This window comes from Heterocephalus glaber, unplaced genomic scaffold (assembly GCF_053883595.1).
Source record: "Heterocephalus glaber isolate CG9 unplaced genomic scaffold, H.glaber_assembly_v1.0 deba00001781, whole genome shotgun sequence".
Taxonomy (NCBI): Eukaryota; Metazoa; Chordata; class Mammalia; order Rodentia; family Bathyergidae; genus Heterocephalus; species Heterocephalus glaber.
In genome coordinates, this window is record NW_028258467.1 from 3,469,856 (window position 1) to 3,492,672 (window position 22,817).

The 22,817-nt window shown below is 49.9% G+C and overlaps 2 protein-coding genes across 3 annotated transcripts in view; both read left to right on the plus strand.

Moving 5' to 3' along the window:
• Ntn3 (netrin 3) lies at nucleotides 1–22,780 on the plus strand. The gene is made up of 7 exons (XM_021244354.2): nucleotides 1–1,392; nucleotides 1,464–1,652; nucleotides 1,742–1,891; nucleotides 2,011–2,061; nucleotides 2,187–2,261; nucleotides 2,511–3,762; nucleotides 22,678–22,780. The coding sequence occupies exons 1-6, from the start codon at nucleotides 465–467 to the stop codon at nucleotides 2,849–2,851; spliced, it is 1,734 nt and encodes a 577-aa protein (XP_021100013.1). The 5' UTR covers nucleotides 1–464; the 3' UTR covers nucleotides 2,852–3,762; nucleotides 22,678–22,780.
• Nucleotides 22,678–22,817, plus strand: part of Tbc1d24 (TBC1 domain family member 24) — an 8,541-nt gene continuing 8,401 nt past the window's right edge. For both annotated transcript variants that reach the window (XM_004864648.3, XM_004864649.3), the window contains exon 1: nucleotides 22,678–22,782. The gene's annotated coding sequence lies outside the window, so the exon portion shown is untranslated. The remainder of the gene's footprint in view (nucleotides 22,783–22,817) is intronic.

Below are 22,817 nucleotides of genomic sequence, written 5' to 3' on the forward strand. Positions count from 1 at the left end.
GGGAGCAGCCCCGCCCCTGGTTGGGTTCAGGCTCGCGACTGCTGCGCCCCCCACCCCCTCCTGGCACAGCTCGCCAGCACTAGCTGTAGACGGGAGGAGGTTGCAGACCGGGCGCACCAGGCCCCGCCTGTCCTCGGCTCTTCCCGGGAGGCCGGGAGACCTGCCCTGTCTGGCCCTCGGTGGGTGAGTGCGAACGGCGGGCAGCGGGTGGGGCCTCCGCTGGCGGAGGTACCGGGAGTCAGAGCGACGCCTGTCAACGCTCCAGGCCCAGCGGGAGGACGCGCCAACATCTCCACTGCCGCGCTCCGCCTGGGGCGGGTCCGCAGCTGCTCCCACCTCTGGGCTGGGGCCGGGGCCTCCTTGCTTGCACCGTATTACAGGCCCGGCTGGCAAAGTCTAGGACCAGCTCTTCCTCCCCGAGGGCAGAGTTGCTGGCCGGCTGGCTGATCCCCAGTGCTCCGGCCATGCCTGGTTGGCCCTCGGTGCTGCTGCTGGCCTCGGGCACGCTCTTGGTGGCGATGAGCCCGGGGCCACCGGTGCCTGCTGACCCCTGCTATGATGAGGGGGGTGCGCCCCGCGGCTGCGTGCCTGGCCTGGTGAACGCAGCCCTGGGCCGCGAGGTACTGGCGTCCAGCACGTGCGGGCAGCCGGCCACTCGGGCCTGCGACGCCTCAGATCCACTGCGGGCACACCCTGCCACTCTCCTGACCGTGGCTGGAGGCTCGGCCAGCTCTGTGTGTTGGCGCTCCGACATGCTGCAGCGGGTGCCCCTCAATGTGACTCTCACAGTGGCCCTGGGCAAGGCTTTTGAATTGGTCTTTGTGAGCCTTCGGTTCTGCTCAGCCCCACCAGCATCGGTGGCCCTGCTCAAGTCCCAGGACCATGGCCGAAACTGGGCTCCGCTGGGCTTCTTCTCCTCCCACTGTGCCCTGGACTATGGGCGTCCACATGCTCCATTGGATGGTTCTGGTGGCCCAGGGCCTGAAGCCCTGTGCTTCCCTGCACTCCAGGCCCAGCCTGATGGTGGTGGCCTTATGGCCTTCAGTGTGCAAGATGGCAGCCCACCAGGCCTGGATCTGGACAGCAGCCCAGTGCTCCAAGACTGGGTGACTGCCACAGATATCCGCATATTGTTGACAAGACCTGCTGTGCCAGGGGATACCAGAGACTTGGATGCAATAGTCCCTTATTCCTACTCAGCCACTGAACTCCAGGTGGGCGGGCGCTGCAAGTGCAATGGGCATGCTTCACGGTGCCTGCTGGATGCTCAGGGCCACCTGATCTGCGACTGCCGACATGGCACAGAGGGCCCTGACTGCGGCCGCTGCAAGCCCTTCTACTGTGACAGGCCATGGCAGCGGGCCACGGCCAGGGAAACCCACGCCTGCCTTGGTGAGGCCTTGGAGGGTGGCTTGGGGACCTCAGACCAGGCAGGCCAGCCCCTGACCCATCCCTCCCTACAGCTTGTTCCTGCAATGGCCATGCCCGCCGCTGCCGTTTCAACATGGAATTGTACCGACTGTCTGGCCACCGAAGTGGAGGTGTCTGCCTCAACTGCCGGCACAATACTGCTGGTCGTCACTGCCACTACTGCCAAGAGGGCTTCTATCGTGACCCAGACCGTTCTCTGAGTGACCGCCGTGCTTGCAGAGGTGAGCTTACCACCTTCATGCTGTCACACTCTGGTTTCCCAGGACCCCAGGTGGACTTCTGACCAAGTCCTTCCCGTCTCTGCCCTCAGCTTGTGACTGTCACCCTGTTGGTGCTGCTGGCAAAACCTGCAACCAGACCACAGGACAGTGTCCCTGCAAGGATGGTGTCACTGGCCTCACTTGCAACCGCTGTGCCCTTGGCTTCCAGCAGAGCCGCTCACCCGTGGCACCTTGTGTTAGTGAGTGACCCCTACCTTGCCTCAGTCACCTCAGCTCCTGGTTGTTGCCTATCTGTCCCTTGAGGCCTGAAGATTGTCCTGCACCCCCATCGCAGGCCATTTTCCCACCTTCTCTGCAGAAACACCCATCCCTGGACCCACTGAGGACAGCAGCCCTGTGGAGCCACAGGGTGAGTGGACAAAGACCAGGGTCCCAGACTGGTATGATCTTCGGGGAGGGAGCTATGAGTTCATGAAGGAGAGGGGATGGGGAGGGGGGCCTGGGAATCTGCCAGCCTCCTTCCCTCCTCCCTAGACTGCAAGTCCCACTGCAGACCCGCCCATGGCAGCTACCGAATCAGCCTGAAGAAGTTCTGCCGGAAGGACTATGGTAGGCTCCCCCAGGCCCCCAACCTTGGGCCCTTCACCTTCCTTCTCCCAACTTTTCCCTACCCTTGCTGGCCCCCAAGCTCCATCTGTCCCTCAGGTCCTCCACTGCCGCTGACCCTGTCCTTTCCCTTTTTCCCACCCTCGTTTCTGTCCTCCGCGTCCTGGGTAGGAGTTTTCCTTGTGGCCCCCAGCCTTACGCCCCCCCCCGCCACGCCCCGCCTGAGGTTGCCTCCTCTCGTCCTCCTCGCAGCGGTGCAGGTGGCGGTGAGCGCGCACGGCGAGGCGCGCGGCGCGTGGACGCGCTTCCCGGTGGCTGTGCTTGCAGTGTTCCGGAGCGGCGAGGAGCGCGCGCGGCGCGGAAGCAACGCGCTCTGGGTGCCGGCTCGCGACGCGGCTTGTGGCTGCCCGCGCCTACTTCCTGGCCGCCGCTACCTGCTGTTGGGGGGCGGGCCGGTGGCCCCCGCGGGGGGCCGGGGACCTGGGCTCAGCGCCGCCCGTGGGAGTCTCGTATTGCCCTGGAGGGACGCGTGGACACGGCGCCTGCGAAGGCTGCAGCGGCGCGAGCGGCGGGGGCGCTGCGGAGCGGCTTGAGCCCCTGGGGGAGCGGGGGAGGGGCGCTGCTCCCACGCAGCGTTTGGTCACCTGCGTACCAGCCTGCTGGGTAGTTTCTTTTTGCGTCTGCCCGCAGCCATCTGGGCTCCCACATTCCCCCTCCCTTGGTGCCTCACGCCTGGATCGCACTGGAGGTGTGTGATGGCTCCGAAGAGCTGCTTGGAGGCGCCTGGGGCAGCTGTAAACCCAGAGGCTTCCATGATAAACCACCTCCTACACAAATTCACACACACACACACACACACACACACACACACACACACACTCTCTCTCTCTCTCTCTCTCTGTCTGCTCTGTACAAGGGGCATCTTGACATCCGATATCCCCATAAGGCTTTGAACTCCTTTGTGATGCCAGGCCCCCTCAGCGGTTTTGAGAACATCCCAAGGGCCACTGTGATTCAAACTTCTGATGCTGTGACCGACAGAGAGCGCTGACCTCCTCAAAGGCACTGAGGCCACCATGGAGGCCTGTGGACTTTTATGGGGTGGGTGACCCAACTCTGCTCCCCAGACTTAAATCCGCCGCTTTCTGCAGAGAGCGTTGAACTCCCGCACGAGGACCGCTGCCTCTATCAAACTCAGTGGGTCTCTGGTCCCCACGTCGGTCCTGGCCTGTCTGCCGGTCAGGTGTCCCATGTCCCGGTCTCTCGTCTCCGGACAGCTAACGCTGTCTGTCGCCGTCTCCGAGCCTTGGCCTTAGGGCTCCACCGCCCAGGACCCGCCCCCAGGCCTCCGCGCGCCTCTTCCCCGCTTTCTCTAGATAAGACGTCGCGGGCGCGCGGTCACGGTCCACGCGTGACTTTGGAGGACCGGGACTCCAGCCGACAGCTGCCCGAACTCTGGATGCTCAAGGCACCGCCTCACTGAGCTTGCCCCCTGGCGCCACGCGTAAGCCCCCGCCCCTGTGCCCGGTATCGCTGTTCCGCGGGAGCTTACACTAGCCGTGGCCGCCTCCTAGTGCCAGTGCGCATGCCCAGAGCCAGCTTGGCTCAGACGGGGCGCTTGAGGTGGGCGGCTGGTGGCTCGTGCTCGGCAGGGGCGGGGCCGCCTGTGCGCGTGCGCAGAAGGGTCGTCGCCGTCGCCCCTGGATCTGAGGCGAGCAGCGAGGCTCGTGGAGGTGGGTTCGTGGGCGGGAGGCGGGGTGTAGCGGTCGGGTGTGGGGCCAGGGGGGCGCCGCTGTCACCGCGCTGGGGCCCACAGAGCAAATCGTGCTAGGGGCCTCGGCCGCGACGGCGCACAAGTCGGAGGGATTCGGGAGCCCGACGCTGCCCAGAGGTCACGACGTGGGCCCAGGAAGCAGACCCCCACCCTCGGGCCGGCCAGCCCATTCCCCGCTCCGCCGCCGCGGCTCTCCGAGCCCAGGGTGAGGTGTCCTCGGAAAGGAGTGTCCTTTTGTCATCTTTCCTTGAGGCATTTTCTGCCGTCCGCCGGGTAGGAAATCCTCTTCAAGACTTGCTCTGATACCTTCTGCTCTTGGAGACGTAAAGCTTCTCAGGGCCCATCACTTGCTCAGCATGACATCCTGCCTACCTGACGCCTAGGTTTCTTCCCAGCCTTGGAGACCTGTCTGGAAGGAGTCCCCTTTGTTAGTCCACCGGCAGCTCTCGTTCAGGCCATGCGTTAGGAAGTAGAAACAAGGACCCTGGCCCTGTGCTTCCCCAAGCCGTGAGGAAGCACAGCTGGAGGGCAACGCTGGCACAGCCTGAGGTTGGGCTATACCTGTCAGGGTCCCCTCCAGGCAGGGGTACTGGTGGCCTGACCACAGACTCCTCTGTGATCAAGTGCTGTGTGTAAACAGTTGTGCTGTAGGCCTCCTGGGTGAGGACTCGCTGGGCTGATTTTAAAGCCCAGAGATTGTCTAAATCACCTCGATTTTATGTGACACAGGCTGGCTGTTAGTGGCTGGGGTGGTGTGGGTGGTGTTGTCTTTCCCCAACAGCTTATGCCTAGCAGAAGTCTAGAAAAGCTGGAAGTCTGCCTGCCTTCCAGGGTGAATGAAAACACTTTTGCTGTGTGTTTGCGCCAGGGTCAGCAGGTGACTTTCAGCAGTTTGCAGAACCATAAATGTCAGGAGGTGCCCGTTTCATCTATTTGAGGCTAAAGAAGAGCTCCATTTTCTTTCTTTTTCTCTCTCTCTTTTTTTTTTTTTTTTTTTGGTGCGGTACTAGGGATCGAACTGAGGACCTTTTGCTTGCCCAGCAAGCACAGTGCCACTGAGCTAAATCCCTGACCCAGAAGAGCTCCATTTTCACTCTATCCCTGGCACAGTAGGCACCTGTAAATTTTTTTTTTTTTGGTACCAGAGATCTGTAAATGTTTGCTCAATTTCTTTGAAGATAAGTGGCAGATTCTTTGACTTTAAGGAAGAGACCAAGCCAGATGAGAACTGATCAAGAAACCTCAAAGCTGTTACAGTTACTGTTCATAGCTAGAGTATGATTTCTGCATGTACTTCCTTTTTTTTTTTTGGTATCAGGGATCGAACTCAGGTCCTTGCACTTGTGCAGCAGGCAACAAAACCACTGAGCTAAATCCCTGGCCCTGTACTTCCTTTTATTCTGAACATTGATCCTCACCTAATCTCCTCAGAAGTCAGATAAAGCCTTTATGGAAAGTACTAGGTAGTGAGTGTTCTATTTAGAATTCTGTCTTAGCCTATGAGCCACATTCTGTTCACTTTTGTTCCTCTTTTGCCTGGCATGAGGTGGGCCAGAGGATCTCTCAGGGTTGTTGAAACCAAGGTGGTGTCAGAGTGATGGATGTGAACTAGTAAACAGTAACTTTCAACTAGATTAAGGGTGACCTGGGATGCAGAAGTAATGTAGGCAGGTTTTTCATAACAATAATAAAACCTCCTGTGTCTGCAAATTCACCTGCAGATGGGCCTTGCTAGCTGTCCCTAACCTTGCCTGTCTGGACTGTCCAGCAGGTCAGAGTGACCTTGGGCATGCAGTATTGCTCCTAATCCTCATTAGAGACTGAGCCAACCTCAGAAGACATATTTAAGTGTTTACTTTTGGATGGTTTCTAGTTTAAAGTACATAGGACAATGAGGCAAGTTGTAAAAAAGCACTTAACATTTACCCTGTTCAATGTTTTACCTGTTTGAGCATTGAACATACCTTTTCTGTTATGACAACTTTGTAAATGAAAGAAAGCAACCCATTTCAACTTGAAGCAGGAGTTTCAGTCGCTGCAGCGTCAACTTCCAAACAGAGATAATATCAAAGAAATAGAACTTTGGGCTTTTTACTGAGAACCAGCCTAATTTCATTATCTGATGAGTTTCTCAGTTCTTTCAGCATGAGTTTATTGAGTTCAGATTTCATGTGAGATTTTCATGTGCTAGTCACAGTGGTGAGTCATTTGCTGTCAGCCGTCAGGGAGCTTACAGTGTAGTGAGGAGACAGGGATAGTGATAGTCGCTTCTCAGAGAGGTAGGAAGAATTTTCTGTGGATAAAAACCATCAGCGTCCAGTTGGACCACGTGTATGGAGGGGTACAGGGCTGCAGAGAAAGCCTTGAGCTTTATTTTGAGGAATGGTCAGGAGAGACAACATGTAAGGAAGAGAAATTTCTGAGCAGAGGGACAGCATATATTTTGGGTTTTGGGTTTGTTTTTGTTTTGTTTTGGGTACCGGGGATCGAACTCGGGTCCTTGCACCTGCAGGCAGTGAAACCACTGAGCTAAATCCCCAGCCCTTGTTTTGTTTTTGAGACTGGATCTTGCTATGTAGTCCCGGCTGGCCTTGAACTCCTGGAGATCTTCCTGCCTCAGCTTCCTCAGTGCTGGGATTATAGGCGTGTGCTACCACATCTATCTGGGATAGTTTGTGTGAAGTAACAGGTTTATGTCCCATTCTCATCTGTTGAGAAAGGGGCAGTGGGTAGCTCTGGGTGTCTGAGGGAAGACAGGGAAGGGAAGATAGGGAGCTAGCCTGGCAGCAGACTGGGAAAAGCCTTAAGTTCCAGGCTCAAGAATTTGAATTTTAGGACTGGGGGTTTAGCTCAGTGGTTCCAGCACCTGCCTCACAAGTGCAAGGTCCCGAGTTCGATCCCCAGTACCCCACCCCACCCCCGCTGCAAAAAAAAGAATTTGAATTTTACCTTGAGAGTGGTGGGAGCCTCCAGGAGTGTAGCTTGACAGTGATCTGATCAGATTTGTGTTTTCTGAGCGTGGAAAGGCAGTGGTGGCTATGATGGGCTAATGAAGGGGTACACTGAGACTGGGGGTCAGTTGAGGGCCCTCTGTGGCCCACACAGAGACATAAGGATAGAAAAGAGGGCAAGACTATGAGACAAGTGTCTGTGAGGATGGAAAAAGCCAAGGAGGAAGAAGGACAACGAGGATGTTCTAGGACTGGATAATTAGCAGCTCTGTGCTACAGTTCACACAGAGCTTGTGGGAAAGGAGCAGGCCTGGGGAAGACTCAGGACTTGGAGTTTAGAGAGGCCACGTCCAGGCAGCTACACATGGGCTAGAGAGTGTTTGGGGGACCTTCCTGTGCCGTGGTGTTAAAGCTGGGGACTGGGTTGAGTTTTATCAGGAGGGTATATAGAGGGACAAAAAGAAGATTGTACTTACAGACTCCTAGTATCATGTCATTGAGAGTACAGAAGGCTTGTAAGTTGCCTTGTTGGCAGATCGGAGTAGGGTAGGGAACTTTTTATTTCTGGTTCAGAAATTTCTGTTTACTTGTTAGAGTAAAATGTGGTGCAAACCACAGTTCCTCTATCCTTCTAGGGGCCACCTTATCTCAGTTTTTTGTTTTCCTTTTGGGGTACCTCCAGGTTGGCAGAGACTCATCTCAAAAGACCTCATTTACCTCTAGACTGCTGGTTGGTCTTCCAAAAGTGTTCTCAAATTAGAACTCTAGGAAAAAGGCTTCTCATCTCAAAGATCAGTTATGGCGGAATTTTCAGGCATCTTGCTTTATCTCTAGGACCTCAGTTTCTCATCAGGCAAAACTTAGGAAGAAATTAACTGAGGGTACAGAGACCAAGCTTGTGATATCCTCTCCCGAATCTTTCTTCCACACATGGGTCCTACATGGGCAAGGCTAAGGAAAAGCAAAAGGAACCCTTATCTGCCCATTGCTGTCTTGAGTTTGTGAGCAGGTTATCTTTGTCCCTCATATAGGAGCATGTGGCTGCTCAGCCTCAGCTGAGTTGGGTGTAAGCAGTGGTGACCTCCCTCCAGCCACCCTGGTGTTGTGCACATTCACATTCTCCCTCCTCCTCCCCTCCCTCTTCCCCTGTTTTTCTCTCTTCCTCCCCCTCTCTTTCTCCCTCTCCCTCTATCTTCCTCCTTAAAATGATTAAGCCTGCACAACTCCATCTTGAATGGATGATATCCCCCCTTCTTTCCTTGCAGTTCTGGGGATTGAACCCAGGGGCTTGCACATGCTAGGCAAATACTTTTCCACTGAACTAAATCTTAAAATCTTTATTATCTTGAGACAGGGTCTTGCAAAATTCCCCAGTCTGTCCTCAAATTTGAGATCATCCTGCACCCATTGTCAGAGATTGTTTACTGATGGCTGGTTTTGTTACCAATAAAAAGCCAGTCAGCCCTTCAAAATGTAGTTCACTGTTTGGGTCCCACTAAAAGCCCCCTCAGCTCTACCTTGAGTTCTTTTGCTCTTATCAATTCCCCTCCATAGTTTATTCCCACCAAGGATCCTTCCAAGAATCTAGGTTTTTTATCTTTGAAAGTTATGGCCCTTAAAAGGATAAAGGTCTGACAGTAACTTCTACCTTGGTGTCTCTGCCTTGCTCCCTTCATACTGCAGCACTGTCCTTTATTTGGTAGCTCAGTGAGTCTCAGGCCTTTTAGCTTCTGAATCGGGTGTACAGTTGTCATTTAGTCATTTGTCACAAGATGCTCACTGACTTTTGCCCTTACACCATACAACTCCCTCACTCTAAACAGGTTCTGTTCTTCATGGCCCTGTCCTTTCCCCACACTGTCTCTGCTGCTATTTGGGGCTAAAGTCTCACCCCCCTAGACCCAGCTGAAACAGGTGTTGGTTCCAAGAAGCCTTCCCTGGGTCCTTTTTCTTTCTTTCCTTTTTTTCTTAAATTCTTTCATTGGTACATTTTAGGTATACAGTACATTTACATTTATCATTGGGTGCTTGTACCTGTACATGATGTATTTTGGTTCTTATTTTTTCCCCATTCCCTGTCCTTCCATCACCCCCTCCACCCTTCCCTATTTACAAAGACTTTATTTCCATTTTTTCCTTTTCTCATAATTTTTCCTTTCCCTTCTTTCCTTTCCCCTTCCCCTCCCACTTCCCCTACCCCTTTGGACCTTTTCTTCCTATTTCAAATTATTAATTATTCATTTTAATAATTTTAATCCTTATTTACACTTTCAGTTTCTCACACCAGAGAAACTACTTGGTATTTACACATGTGTGTCCTATTTATTTCACTCCTGGATCCTTTTTCTTCATGGCCAGGGGGTGAGGGAAGCCTATGCTTTCCAGCCTTAACACTTGCACCTTGAATTGGCATGGTCAGTATGGTGTTTCGAGCCAGCCAGCACTCACTGAGAGCTGGGGCAAGGCCTCGCCTCTTTGTCGTCTAGCACTTGGTACCCTGGCATGGTCTTAAATCCCTTTAAAAATGATTAAGCCTTCACAACTCCATTCAGGTTGGCTGGTTATCTTGCTTGGTGTGAAAATGCTTGCTAAGAACCGTTCATGTCTGTGGCCTTCCAAGGCACCTTAATGAGAACTCACAATTTCTAGTGCTGCTGACTTTTGGCTGAATTCTCTTCCTCGTGCCCTGGGGGTTGGGGGTGGGTGTTTTTCTTGACCTGCTGATGGGAAGACTCTCTGAACTCAGAAGCTAAAGATGCTGAATTAGCAGAGCTTTATTCCAACTCTAGCCCCTGCCTGTGAGGGCCAGACCAGAGTAGAGAGAGATGTTCTGGCTAAGCAAGGGACATAGGAAACCATTTGTAGTGGCTAACTGAGCTTGAGATACAGAGTGCCCACTCAGGATCCCACGTGTAGGCTCAGGCACCACTGCTCAGACTTGTATCTGAACATCCTGCCAGCAGGCAGGTCAGCTGGCCCAGGGTGCTGTGACTAACACCTCATTAATGGCTCTATCCCTGTTGTACCTGGCACGTGGCTCCCATTGTGTGCCACTTGCAAAAGGCCCACTATCAAGTTCCCTGTAACTAGCTATTTGGTAGTTACTGTGGGGTGCCAGGCACCATTAACATTTGAGAAATTCCTATGTGCTGCTTCAGGACTAAGGCAGGTACACCTTCCAGTCATGTGAAGATGCCTGTGGGGCAGGTCACTGCCTAGCACAAGTTGGCTAAGGTTCCTTGTTATTCTGCCTTCAAAATTAAATTTTGACCTAAGTGGTTTTCAATTATTCTTGAGTTTCCACCTGTTTCCTTCTCTTGTTTCCCCCTTCCCAGGGCACATAGGGTATAGTGTGACACTGTGTATGGAAGCCACAGTCTAGTAAAAGAGCCAGATGTGTAAGTAGGTCACCATGACACTATGTGTAAGGCTTGGAGCTCCATGAGGAGCTCCTGCCAAGGAGGTGGCTATGAGGCTATGGAGGGCAATAGTTGGAACATCTGGCAAAGGGTCAGTCTCTTCGAGTGTAGCATGGGACTGTAGTTGGTACTGTGTAGTCAGAGCTCCTGAAGCTGCCCTGGGTTTAGGAGAAGCTATCAGTGGTGGGGAACCTATGACACAAGTGCCACAGTGGACTGTTTGTTATCATTGAAAGCTCTAAAAGGTTTGTCATCACTGGGCTAGGTCATGAAAGGTGGAGACAAGAAGGATCTCAGGTAGAAGACTCTGACAAATCAATCCCTGAGCTGGGCAGAAACACTGGGGTCAGAGGAAGTTGCACTGGAATCACTTGGAGTGTGAATGTGCAGGATGTTCAGGAGATACCTGGGATGCATCTAGAGGTACAGGACTGAAGCCTCATGCAGCTCTTTGGCTAAATAGAGGCTGGACTCGTGCAGAAAATGACACTGAAGGGACAGGAGTGGGTCCATAGCCAGAGGGGTGAGGAAAGCCCAGGAAGTGGTGTCATTCAGGGAGGAAAGATAAGGGCCCATTATCCATTAGATCTGGCAGCCAGGCAGTGACATCCTAAAGGTAGGAGGTGTGGCGGCAGCCAGGTGCAGCCTGCTATTGCAGCAGCCCAACTGGAAGAAAGGAAAATGGAAGAGAGGGAGAGCTGGAGTTGAGCCTCAAGCTCTCTGCTTTGGGGCCTGCCTGTGACAGCCAAGAGGGAGCATTGAATGTATAGGGAGTCAGAGTCCCAAAGGGATGAGATCAGGACTGAGGAAGGGCTCCTGGACTTGAATCCTTGGCAGCATGCACAGGGATGCAGATATAGGACTGAACTGGAAAGGAAAAGAAGCTCTTGCCTGGCACTCCCCCTTTCTCAGGGGAAAGTGGGAGGGTGAGACTGTGAGCCAGGGCCTGGGAACAGGAAAGGGTATTGGAGGTGAGCTGGGAACGCCTGCTAGGTAGCACTGGGAGCTGGGCATGCTTGGGTCCCATGAACAGATAGCTTTCAATCATGCAGGCAAGGAGAAGTATCTTGCATCCAGATTTCCTCATGCTGAACTTTGGTGTCACTGGGCTAGGCTGAGCTGTGAGGAGTAAGGCAAGAGGCTGGCAGTCTGAGATTAGGGCTCCAGGGTAGGAGGAGGGATGTGAACTCTAGGACAGGGCCTTAAGAGAGAGGCACTATTTATGAATAGTCAACCATGGATGAAGCAGGTTTCAGGATGGCCTGGATGTGAATAAAGAGATAGAATCTAGCCAGCTATGGTACCACACATCTGTAATCTCATGTATTTGAGAAGCTGAAGCAGGAGGATCACAAATTTAAGGCCAGTCTGGGCAATTAAGTGAGAACTTGTCTGAAAATAAAAAATAAGAAGGACTGGAGATGTAGCTCAATGGTAGAGTGCTTGCCTAGCATGCATGAGGCTCTGGGTTCAGTCTCATAGTACCACACACAACATAAAGGCTTTTTTTTTTGTACCGGGAATCGAACTCAGGTCCTTGCGCTTGCAAGGCAGGTGGCGGAACCACTGAGCTAAATCCCCGGCCTTAAAGGCTTTTAAAAATGGGGAGGTGAGGCTAGGTGTGGTGGCACATACCTGTGATCCCAGCACTCTCAGAGGCCGAAACAGAAGGATTGAAAGTTTTGAGCCCACCTGGGCAACTTAGTGACTTAGAACCGGTTTCAAAATAAAATTTAAAAAGGGCTGGAGATGTAGCTCAGTGTGAAGGCCCTGAGTTCAATTAAAAATATTTTTTCTTAAAGTTGGGAAGTTGTATCTTGAGCCAGGGCTGCCTCTTGGGCCCTGTAATAATAGCAGCACAGAGGAGAGCTGAGTGCTGGAAGTGGGGGAATCCTGGGGGTGGGAGGTGGCACCAGAGAGCCCAGGGAAGGGAGGAGGAAGGGTACCTTCAGGCAGAGGATGAGAATGTGGTGGGGAAGGGTGTTTGCCATGGCAAGTTCCAGAGCAAGAAGAGATGAGAAGACAAGTCCAGGGGGTAAAAAGCAGAGCCTCAAAGTAAAGAGTGTGAGGAAGAACTGCACTCTGGTTAGTGACTTTGTTACCCATCGTTGGCCATCTGGTCATTCTGTAGCCCAGGTTCTCAGCCCAATGGGACTCTAGAGAGGTTGGATCTCCAGGGAAGTATTCTCAAGATATACCCACGTGGAGCCTCTCCCACCCCAACATTCTGAAGTACAAAACAATTTTTTTTCCCTGGTACTGGGGATCAAACTCAGGACCTTGCACTTGCCAGGCAGGTGCAGCACCGCTGAGCTACATCCCCAGCCCCCACCCTAACATTCTGCATGGGAAGGCTCAGGGAGACCCCCACCACACATGCAGTGGGGCAGCAGCCTACCCCCATACTCTTCTGAGCTGAAGACACTGATGGTTGCTGCCTCTGCATCCACATTCTAAGCTGCCAATAGACAGATCTTTCTAGAATGAAAGAAAGCTTGATTGTGCTTTCTTGCCCCAGTAACCTGGTGGTACCCCATTCCCAGCAAGATGAGGTTGGGGCCCCTCATGGGACAGGGGCCTTTGTGATTTTCCCCACTCCACATTCCTAGAAGTTAGCTATTGTATTTACCCAAACACAGCAAATCTTTCCATGCTGATCCTTCACTTGGAGTCCCCACTCCAGCCCCAGCTCCAGAGGGATGCAGTCCCCTCCAAGAAGGCCTTTGGAAGCTGTACTAGCTCCCCTAGGTGTGACCTAATCATCTCCTCTGTTATCTTTCTGCCTTCAAATGTGTCTACAAATCTCTCTTCCACCTGTACTTCCAGGTGTCTTATTTCTGTATCTGTTGTACTACCTCAGTGCCAGAGACCTAATAGGCACTCAACAGAAGGTTCTAGAAAGAATGGATGTGGTGGATTAGACCAGGGGCCCATTTCTTTCAAGGCCCATGCTGCACTGTTCTGTACCCAGGACTCAAGCCTCAGGCCTCAAGAAGAGGATGTGCATCCATCCTACCCTAGGCCTCTCCCCAGGATTCCTGACAGCGTCGGAGGTTATGTCTCTGGAGTGTCTGAAAAGTTCTTGGGGGTTGGATGAGATGTATCCTTGGCTCCCTTAGGTGAATGAATGGGAAGACAGGGCCCTCACAAGGAAGTTAGAATTGAAAAGAAAGTTCCTACCTCAGGAGGGCTTGCTTGTCATTGCCTTTAACTGTTAGCAGCCGCCTATGCCCTCATCTCTGTGTCTGTGCCCAGACCTCAACCCTGACCCCTTCTGGCTGTTTAGTGTGTTCTGCCAGCCCTTCTGTCCTCCCCACTCAGAGCAGATGTACCTCTCAATATCCCTCCCCCCTTTTTCCCAGTGTCTGCCTTCCTGCTCCCCAGCCCATCCATCCTTCCATACCAAACATACCCTCCCCTGCCATTCTGCATTTGGCCCCTACCCCAAGTATCCCAGCACTATGAGCATTTCCTTACTGGGTAGTGGCTGTGTCCTCCTCATCCCTAGATGGTGTAGCCTAAGGTTGGCACCTCTGCCATCCACATGTGTGGCCAGGCAAGTATAGTTGGTGCCCAGCAGATGTCGAAGGATTAGTGAGTTCTGCCATCTCTACTTAGCTGTCGGCAAATGCCACCTCACTATGACCAAAGGCTCTTTCCTTTTCTGTTTAAAGCATTTAGCAAGGTTGAAAAAGGGCATGGAGTACACACATGCTTTGAATCCCGTCAGGAGAGCCATGTTAAGAGGGGCATGTGTTTATCATGTGGAGTCCCCACAGCCATAGTGCCTCACTGCCTGTCCTTTCTGTTGTCCCATTGTTGCCATTGACTTCTACTGAGTGTAGAGGTTCCCCACATGCTCATGCTGGAGCTCCAGCCTCTACTTCTTTATTCTTCCTGCCTGCCTGCTCTCCTGTTCCCAGGAATGCACATGGGGGTCACTGTGGCTATAGAGGAAGCACTGAGCTGAGCAGCAGCTGATGCCCCTGCCTGTTCTGCAGCAATGACTTAAGGTCAACCAGGAGGGCCACAGGCCCTGGTCAGTTTGTTTTGGGGACTGAGCTGTCCTGTGGCTAGGAGAGGGTATAGCATAGCAGGCTGTGGCTGGCTTTTCAAACTAGAGTTCTAGTGAGTGCCAGCCTCTCTCTTACCAAGCTCCCTGTGCCTGTTGATTCTCCACAGTGTTTGGGTACATTGGAGGTCCTCCTGTGCTGGATTGCCAGGGAAACACTGTGCTATGGGCCCTACTGTGCTCTGCCTCCAACCTGATTCACTATAGCATTTGTTTGAGAAGCATCTCATTAAAACTGGCACTTAATACTCCAAGGTGGTGCTTCGTTAGGCTGGAATTCTCTCTTCATTGTCTGGTCCTCAAGCCAGAATCCTTGAGCAACATGGTCTCTGCCCCACCATCATTAGGCCTTTCGGTCTGCCAGAATTCACCTGTAAGCAGTCTCTAGGCACCACCCTATCTTCACTCCCTGGTGTACCAGCCCCCTTAGGTCTTAGCTAGACTCTGCCATTCTCTCCTCAGCTTCACAGCCACCAGGGAGCCACCATTTTCTAAATGCAGATCGGAGGTATCACCTGTTTATTCTGCCTCCTGCCTCTCACCCCTCCTCTAATCCTTAGACACTGCCCACCTGAGGCCTCTGACTTGCTGTTGCCTCTCCTGCCTTTTCTACTACAGTACTGTCCTTCTATGCTCTGTTCTCTACCCATACCAGGCTGACGCCCCATCTTTATAGGTTAGAACAGCATCACCCTTGTGATGCTTGTGCACTAGGTCAGTGCCTTTCCTTAGTGTTTCCCAGTTCCCTGCCTGAATGTTCACTGCGCTTCCTGACTGCATCTGTAGTTTTGGTTCTCTTCTGGAGCTGTCTTCACTGTTCATTTGTTTTGTTTTTGAGACAGAGTCTCACTATGCAGTTCAGACTGGCCTTGAATTCACTATTTACCCCATTATTTAGTCCTCCAACTCATGGCGATCCTCTTGCCTCAGCCTCCCAAGTGCTGAGATTACAGCACTTATAATCACGCCTGGCTGTCTTCACTGTCTTATTGCCAAGGCTCAACCTGCTTCTGGCACAGAAGAGGCAACTCACTAGAAGTCTGTGGAATGATTAAAAATTTAGAGCAGGGCCAGGGATAGCTCAGTGGTTCCACCGCCTGCTTCGCAAGCACAAGGTCTGAGTTAGATCCCCAGTACCAAAAAAAAAAAAAATTTAGAGCAAAGGAAGCCATGATTGTTGCTGGCCCCTCTATTCCCTGTGACCTGGGACAAAGAAAGGGAAGCTTAGTGCCCAGTGTTGGGAGCTGTTAAAATGTAATCATCAATACTAAATGTGTGTTTCTGTTTTTGTCACATGAGAAAGAGAGTTTGTTTTCAAATCCAACTGAGAAAATCATATTCTTCATTTATGAAGTGAAAAGTGCCCAGGTCTCATGACTCCCTGGCCCCGAAGCAGTGTTTTGGGACAGCTTTATGATATTGACAAGCAAGTCCCAAACTTGTCAAGGAAGGAGTGGGACTAGGCTGACCATCTGGAGTGACCTGTGCCTTGGTGGGAGACAGTAGCAGTGGGGAGGGCTTGTGGACCCTAGAGGGTCCAACAGACCAGGGTGGTCTTCCCTGTGGATGAGGACCCTCTAACACCTATCTATATCCCAGTTTCATCATCTGAGAAGTGAAGCAAATCCCTGCATCATCAGTCTGTCTTCACTATTGAATGAAATGGGCTGTGAAGCCAAATCACTGGACAGCCAGCTGTGGTGGGATTTGTTCTGTAGCTGCCAAGGATGGTGTTGACATGGAGTCTGGCACCAGCTGCTTAGTCCTGGGCATCTCTTGCCTACAGTCCACGTTGAGGCTTATCCTTTCTCCCACATTTTGCTTTTCATCCCTCCCACCCTGCCTTCCTGCCTGTACATGTGGTAGAGTGGGCCCTTCTCCCCACCTGTCCCTGGCAGCCTTCCTCTTCCTGTGGGTATGTAGCAAGGGGTTCACTGTGGGAGATAGATACAGCATTTATTGAGTTGCTGTAAGAGATTTGGGGCTGAAGTGTCTCACAGGAATAATGCCCTTACCTGGAAAAGCTATGTAGCTGCTCTTCTTGGAGTCATTTAAGGGATCCCCAAGGCTTTGGTCTTACCCTTGCAGACCAAAGACAGTCCACCATGGCCTGAGGGCACAGAGGTTCTGTGACAAGTGGATGGCATTACCTGGAAGTCTCCCAACACAGCAACATAACATTTTGGGGAAATAAAAGTCACTTGTTTCTACATACACCACCCCCCTTTTAAAGAAATACTTCCTTTCTAGCTTCACGTATTCTGAACTCTTTTTTTTTTCCCTCCCTGGTACCAGGGATCTAACTCAGGACCTTTCGAGGCAGGTGCAGCACCACTGAACTACATCCCCGGCCCCTCCTGAACTCTTAAATAGGCATGTGTTGATAAGGACAAGGCCATGGAGGTCACTGAAGAAAGTTTATGGCTTGGGGAAAAAGGAAGCACGGGGCGGGGAAGGGAAATATGGCGGTTGAAAGAAGCAAAGAGGCAGTTGGGGATCATCATAGGAATGCAAGCTAGTTCTGCACCCCGCCTGACTAGTGGTTTCCAGAGCTGCACCTCTCTGCTGGAATGACTCTGGCCTTGACCCATGGGAATCATCATTCTCAGGCACTCCTGAACAACTATGGGTGCCAGACCCAGGACCCCAAGGAACAGTCATAATGGGAAAGCCCTGAGGACCTCTGAGCTGCCCTGTCATACCAAGCTCCAAGGCTGAGGCAGGAGAATCACCATGAGTTTGAGGCCAGCCTGGGCTACATAGTGAGTTCAAGACCAGCTTGAACTATGTAGCAAGACCTGGTCTCAAAAAACAAAAAAGAAAACAAACAAACACTTCAGTTGGGTTTCACCCTTCTCTGCTTCCCACTGTGCTTAGAATAAAAGCCAGACTCTTCCTTTGCATGCACCTGGGCCTCTGACGCACTCAGTCTTTATCTCTGAGTTCTGGCCATGGTCTCCCTGCACTTCACTGCTACCTCAGGACCCTTGTACCTACTCTTCTGGCTGTCTCCAGCACTCTTTCTTTGACCCTCCTGGCTGCTTGCTGCTTTTCCCTCCTGATTCACATGTCATCTTTTAGGTCTGTCATCACCCTGCACATGCTCTGTAAGTAGCCCCCACTATCTGAAACTATTACCACTATAGTTTGTGAATCTTTTTTTGTTTGTTTGTTTTGTTTTGTTTTTTTGGTACCGGGGATCGAACTCAGGTTCTTGCACTTGCACAGCAGCCGGCGAAACCACTGAGCCAAATCCCCAGCCCAATAGTTTGTGAGTCTTAATAGGGCATCAAAATATAATTTTACCTACTTTCCTGAAACCGAGAGTGAGCCTCGGGACAGAAGTCAGAGTGCTTCACCCATTCCAAATTTAGAAAGTTGCAGGTTGCTAGGGCTGACCAGAGGTGTCACCCTGTAGGCTCTGAGGACAGGCCCTCAGATCCTATCCCTCTGCCCTCCTCTACCTTGAACTTGAGGCCGGGGGGAGAGGACTTTAGGTGAGTGCAATGTTTGTGGTCAAGGGAAAGTAGTTTCCCAAGAGAATCGTGTCATAGCTGGTGAAGGCAGTGCTGTACTGTGTGGTCCCCAAAGAAGGGGCAGAGAATGGGATGTACTATGTGTGCTATGTCACCTTAATGTCATCTGCACCCCACCTAGGGGCCTCAGAGTCAGAGCTGAACCCATAGGTGTAGCCTGGAAACCAGCTTGTGAGGATTGTGTATTATTTATTAGATGCATTTTACAGACAAGGCCACTGCAGTTTGGGTACAATTCATAGCTTGTCTGAGATCACACAAACAAGTGGCAAAGCTGGACTTTGAAGCCAGGCCTGTCTAACTTCATAGTTCTTCCTGCTTTCTTTCTCTCCCCCTGGCCACCTTCATAGGCTCTAGGCATGGTACCTTTGTCAAGAGCTGGGGGAACAGGTGAAGCCTTGCCTGCTGTTGGGGAGCAGGTATGTTCTGTAACCTCCACAACAGCAGCAAGCTATGTGGGCCATCAGAAAAAAAGTTCCTTCACCTATCAAGACTCATGTTCTTGGGCTGGGGGTGCATTGTAGTGATAGGTCTCATGTTGCTTACTTAGCATGTGGGAGGCCGTGAGTTTGATCCTCAGCAATGCTCAAGCCTGGCTCATTTTATATTTTTAATGATTTTCCTGCCTTTTTTTACTTACCTATACCAATGACCAGTTTAAAAAAGATCTCCATTGTAATTGTGTGTGTATAAATGCAAGAACAAGGTTTCAAAGTGTTTGTGGGGGATAAGACTAGAGGAGTAATTTAAACAGAACTCTATGAAGTTTTACTCTGTAATTTAGTCTTACCTGACCCTTTGTGATTATGCATTTACATATAATAAAATGTTTTTTAAAAGCCTAAAGGAACCAGCCAGGCATGATGGTACATACCTATAATCCTAGCACTTGGGAGGCTGAGACAGGAGGATCGCCACAAGTTCAAGACCATCCTGAAGTATGTAACAAGACCCTGTCACACACACAAATATATATATACATATACATATGTATATATATATACATATGTATATGTATATGTATATATACACACATATATATATATGTATATGTATATATATTAAATAAATACCCAATGGGAACCATCCTGGGTTTTTTTTTTAATAAATGCCCTGAAGAAGTCAACAGAAGACTTGTTTGAGGGTCCCAGAAACATCATGCCCTCCTTTTGCATAGGAATGTGAGGAGGAGGAAGCTGCACAAGGGAGTGTTCTTGCCTCATTGTCCCTTTGAATCTAGCATGTCCCTGGACCTCTTGCTACAGCAAACAGTTCTCTTCATCTGCTTCTCCTTGAATGAATGCTTTACAAAGTGTAGTGATCACTTTTAAAGTTTTTGGTTTAATATTCAACCTGAATCAGGGCCAGTCAACTGAAGGTTGGCAGTATTCTCCCCAGCTCTCATTCTTTTTATAAACACGCTGAGAAGGAGCTAGTTCTTTTCACTGAGATAGGATGGGCCTGGGGTTGCTCCAGAAGTTTATGAGCCAAGAGCCCTGAATGAAGGATTTAACTATTGATAACTGGATCATGGAAGACAGACTGTGCGGTGTAACCTGGCCATGGCCAGGGTGTGCAGGTAGGCCTGCTGATGCTGCTTTCAGAACAAGGGAAGAGGGAGCTTTCATTTCTGCCTCTCCTGAGACAAAAGCCCCTCTGGAGACAGACCACCTTAAGGGATTTCCATTCTACCGAGAAAGAAGGTCCTGATCCTGGCAGCAGGCCTGGCCTTGGTATGGCATGGCTTTTGCAGGGGACATAGTATATTTAATATGATTTTAGTGCTTTTGTCATTGTTTTAAGTAATGTTTTCTATGGGGAGGCCCCTGTGAAAACATACTAGAAGATCTGAAAGATTGAAAGCAGGGGCTCAGGTAGTTATATACCTATGTTTATGGCAGCATTATTCACAATAGCAAAGAGGTAGAAGCAACCCATGTCCGTCCATAGATGAACATGTAAACAAATTGTGGTCTAGCCATACCATGGAATGTCACTGAGCCTTAAAAAGGAAAGAAGTGAGCCAGGTGCAGTGGTGCATACTTATAATCTCAGCACTTTGGCAGGCTGAGGCAGGAGGATCACAAGACCAGCCTGGGCAACTTATCAGGACTTTGTCTCAAAAAGGGGCTAGGGACATAGCTCTGTGGCAGAGCACTTGTGGGTTTGAGGCCCAGTAGCTCCCAAAAAACAAAAGCAAAAAAAAAAAAGGAAGGAAATGCTACACATTTCACACACACCTTTAACCCAGAACTCTGGGAGGAGGATCACAAATTTAAGCCGGGTCTAGGCAACAAATAAAAACTAAAAAGGGTTGAGTATTCAGCTTAGTGAAAAGGCCCTGGGTTCAAACTCAAATACTAGAAATAAAAGGAAAAAGGAAGGTTGGGCTGGGGATTTAGCTCCGTGGCACTGTGCCTGCCTTGCAAGCACAAGGTCCTGAGTTCAATCCCCAGTACTTAAAAAAAGAGTCCTTAACGAAGGTATGTGCTACAACATGGGTGAACTTTGAGGACATTGTGCTAAGTGAAATAAGTCACAAAAGGACAAATACCATATGGTTCACACATACAGGGTTGTTAGAGCAGCTAAATTTATGGAGATACTGTAGGATGTTGGGTGCTGAGGAGGAGGTGGAGGTTCATATTTAATGAGTCTAGTTTCAGTTTGGGAAGATGGAACAGTTCTGGAGATTGTTGTTGTAATGGTTGCACAGCAACGTAAAGGTACTTAATATCAATGAATTGGACTCTTAAAAATGGTTGAGTTTTATGTATATTTTATACACATACACAAAACAACATCAGCTGGGCATGGTGGTACACACCTGTAATCGTGGTGCTCAGGAGGCTGAGACAGGAGGATTACAAGCTCAAGGCCAACCTATACTACATAGTGAGATCCTATCTCAAAACTGAACAAAACACAACATCAAGGTGCTTTTGTAAAACATTAGATTTTATGAAATAGATCAAAGATCTAAACATTAAAACAGATACAGTAAATCTGCTAGAAAGAATAGGTAGAACGATTTGAGGATATAGGATTAGGCAAAGACTTCATGAATAAAACCCAGACTGCATGGGAAATACTACAAAGAATCAACAACTGGGACCTCATCTTATTAAAAAGCTTTTGTATAGCAAGAGAAACCACCAAGAGTGATGAGAAAACCCACAGTGTGGGAAAAATTTTTACCAGCTAGTCATCAGACAAAGGTCTACTATCTAGAATATATAAAGTACTTGGGCTGGGGATTTAGCTCAGTGACATTGCACCTTCCTTGCAAGCACAAGGTCTTGAGTTTGATCCCCAGTACCAAAAAAAAAAAAAACTTCAAAAAAATCAGGACCCCCCCCCCCAATTTAAAGACCCAGTCCAAAAATGGACATCTGAAATGAAAGGGCACTTCTCAGATGAAATAGAAATAGCAAATAAATATATGAAAAAATACTCAATATCACTGGTAATTTGAGAAATGGAAATTAAAATAACACTGAGATTCCATCTCACTTCAGAAAGAATGGCTGCTATCAAGAAATCAACCAATAACAGGCTCGAGGGTTTAGCTCAGTGGTGCCACCACCTGCCATGCAAGCACAAGGTCCCGAGTTCCATCACCGGTACAGAAAAAAAAAAAAGAAAAGAAAAAAAAAAATCAACCAATAACAAATGCTGGAGGGGCTGTGGGGAAAAAGGTACACTTCTCCACTGTTGGTGGGAGTATAGATTGGTGCAACCACTGTGGAAATCAGTGTGGATATTCCTCAAAACACTAAAACTAGAGGTTCCACTTGACCCAGGTATTCTCCTTCTTGGTATCTTCCAGAAAGAATTAAAAGCATCATACCTCAGCGATTTATGCACACCCATGTTTATAGCAGCACAGTTTGTAATAGCTAAATCTTACAAACAGCCCAAATGCCCATCAACCAATGAATGGATAAAGAAGATGTGATTTTTTAATATAATGGAGTACTACTCTGCCATAAGAAGGATGAGCTTGGGCCGGGGATTTAGCTCAGTGGTTCTGCAGCCTGCCTCAGAAGTGCAAGGACCAGACTTCGATCCCCGGTACCAAAAAAAAAGAAGGATGAGCTTCAAACATTTATAGCTAAATGGTTGGACCTTGAGACCATACTCTTAAGTGAAATAAATCAGACGCACATGTTTAATTAAATACCATATTGCTTCTCTGGTGTGAGAAACTGAAAGGGGAAAAAAGGACTCAAATGTGTAATAGATTTTGGGAAATGGGAAGAAAATGTTCAAATGGGAAGGGAAATGAGGGAAGGAGAAAGGAAGGAAGGGACAAGAAAAAAATAGAAGGGAAAAAATGGAAACAAAGCATTTGTACATAGGGGAGTGTGCTTGAGGAAAAGGAGGAAATGAGAAAAAAGAGGTGGGATAGGCCCAGGGATTTAGCTCAGTGGTTTGGCCACCTGCTGTGCAAGTGCAAGGACCCGAGGTCAATCCGTGGTACCAAAAAAAAAAAAAAGAGGTGGGATGTATCATGTACAGGTGCAAATTCCCTATGATGAGTGTCATCGTTGTGCATGGCTAAAATGTACCAAAAAATGTTTTGCTATAAAAAACTAGACTTTACATTATAATTCTTTACTTTTCACTCATTGTTTTAATAAAGTGTTTCCTTTTTCTATTTTTAGATGAGTGTTCTAGATGCAAGAGAGACTGGAATGGTGTGCTCACTTACCAAAACCCACCGAAGCTGACCCTGTGACCTGGGCACTTGCACTATTACAGGTGGAAAGGTTAGTCTGATATATGTGGGTGAATATTAAGCTTG

Coding starts and splice junctions, on each gene's coding strand:
- Ntn3 (XM_021244354.2), top strand. CDS start 465: ATGCCTGGTTGGCCCTCGGTGCTGCTGCTGGCCTCGGGCACGCTCTTG. Junction 1,393..1,463: donor GGAAACCCACGCCTGCCTTG/GTGAGGCCTTGG, acceptor CCCTCCCTACAG/CTTGTTCCTGCAATGGCCAT. Junction 1,892..2,010: donor ACCCGTGGCACCTTGTGTTA/GTGAGTGACCCC, acceptor CCTTCTCTGCAG/AAACACCCATCCCTGGACCC.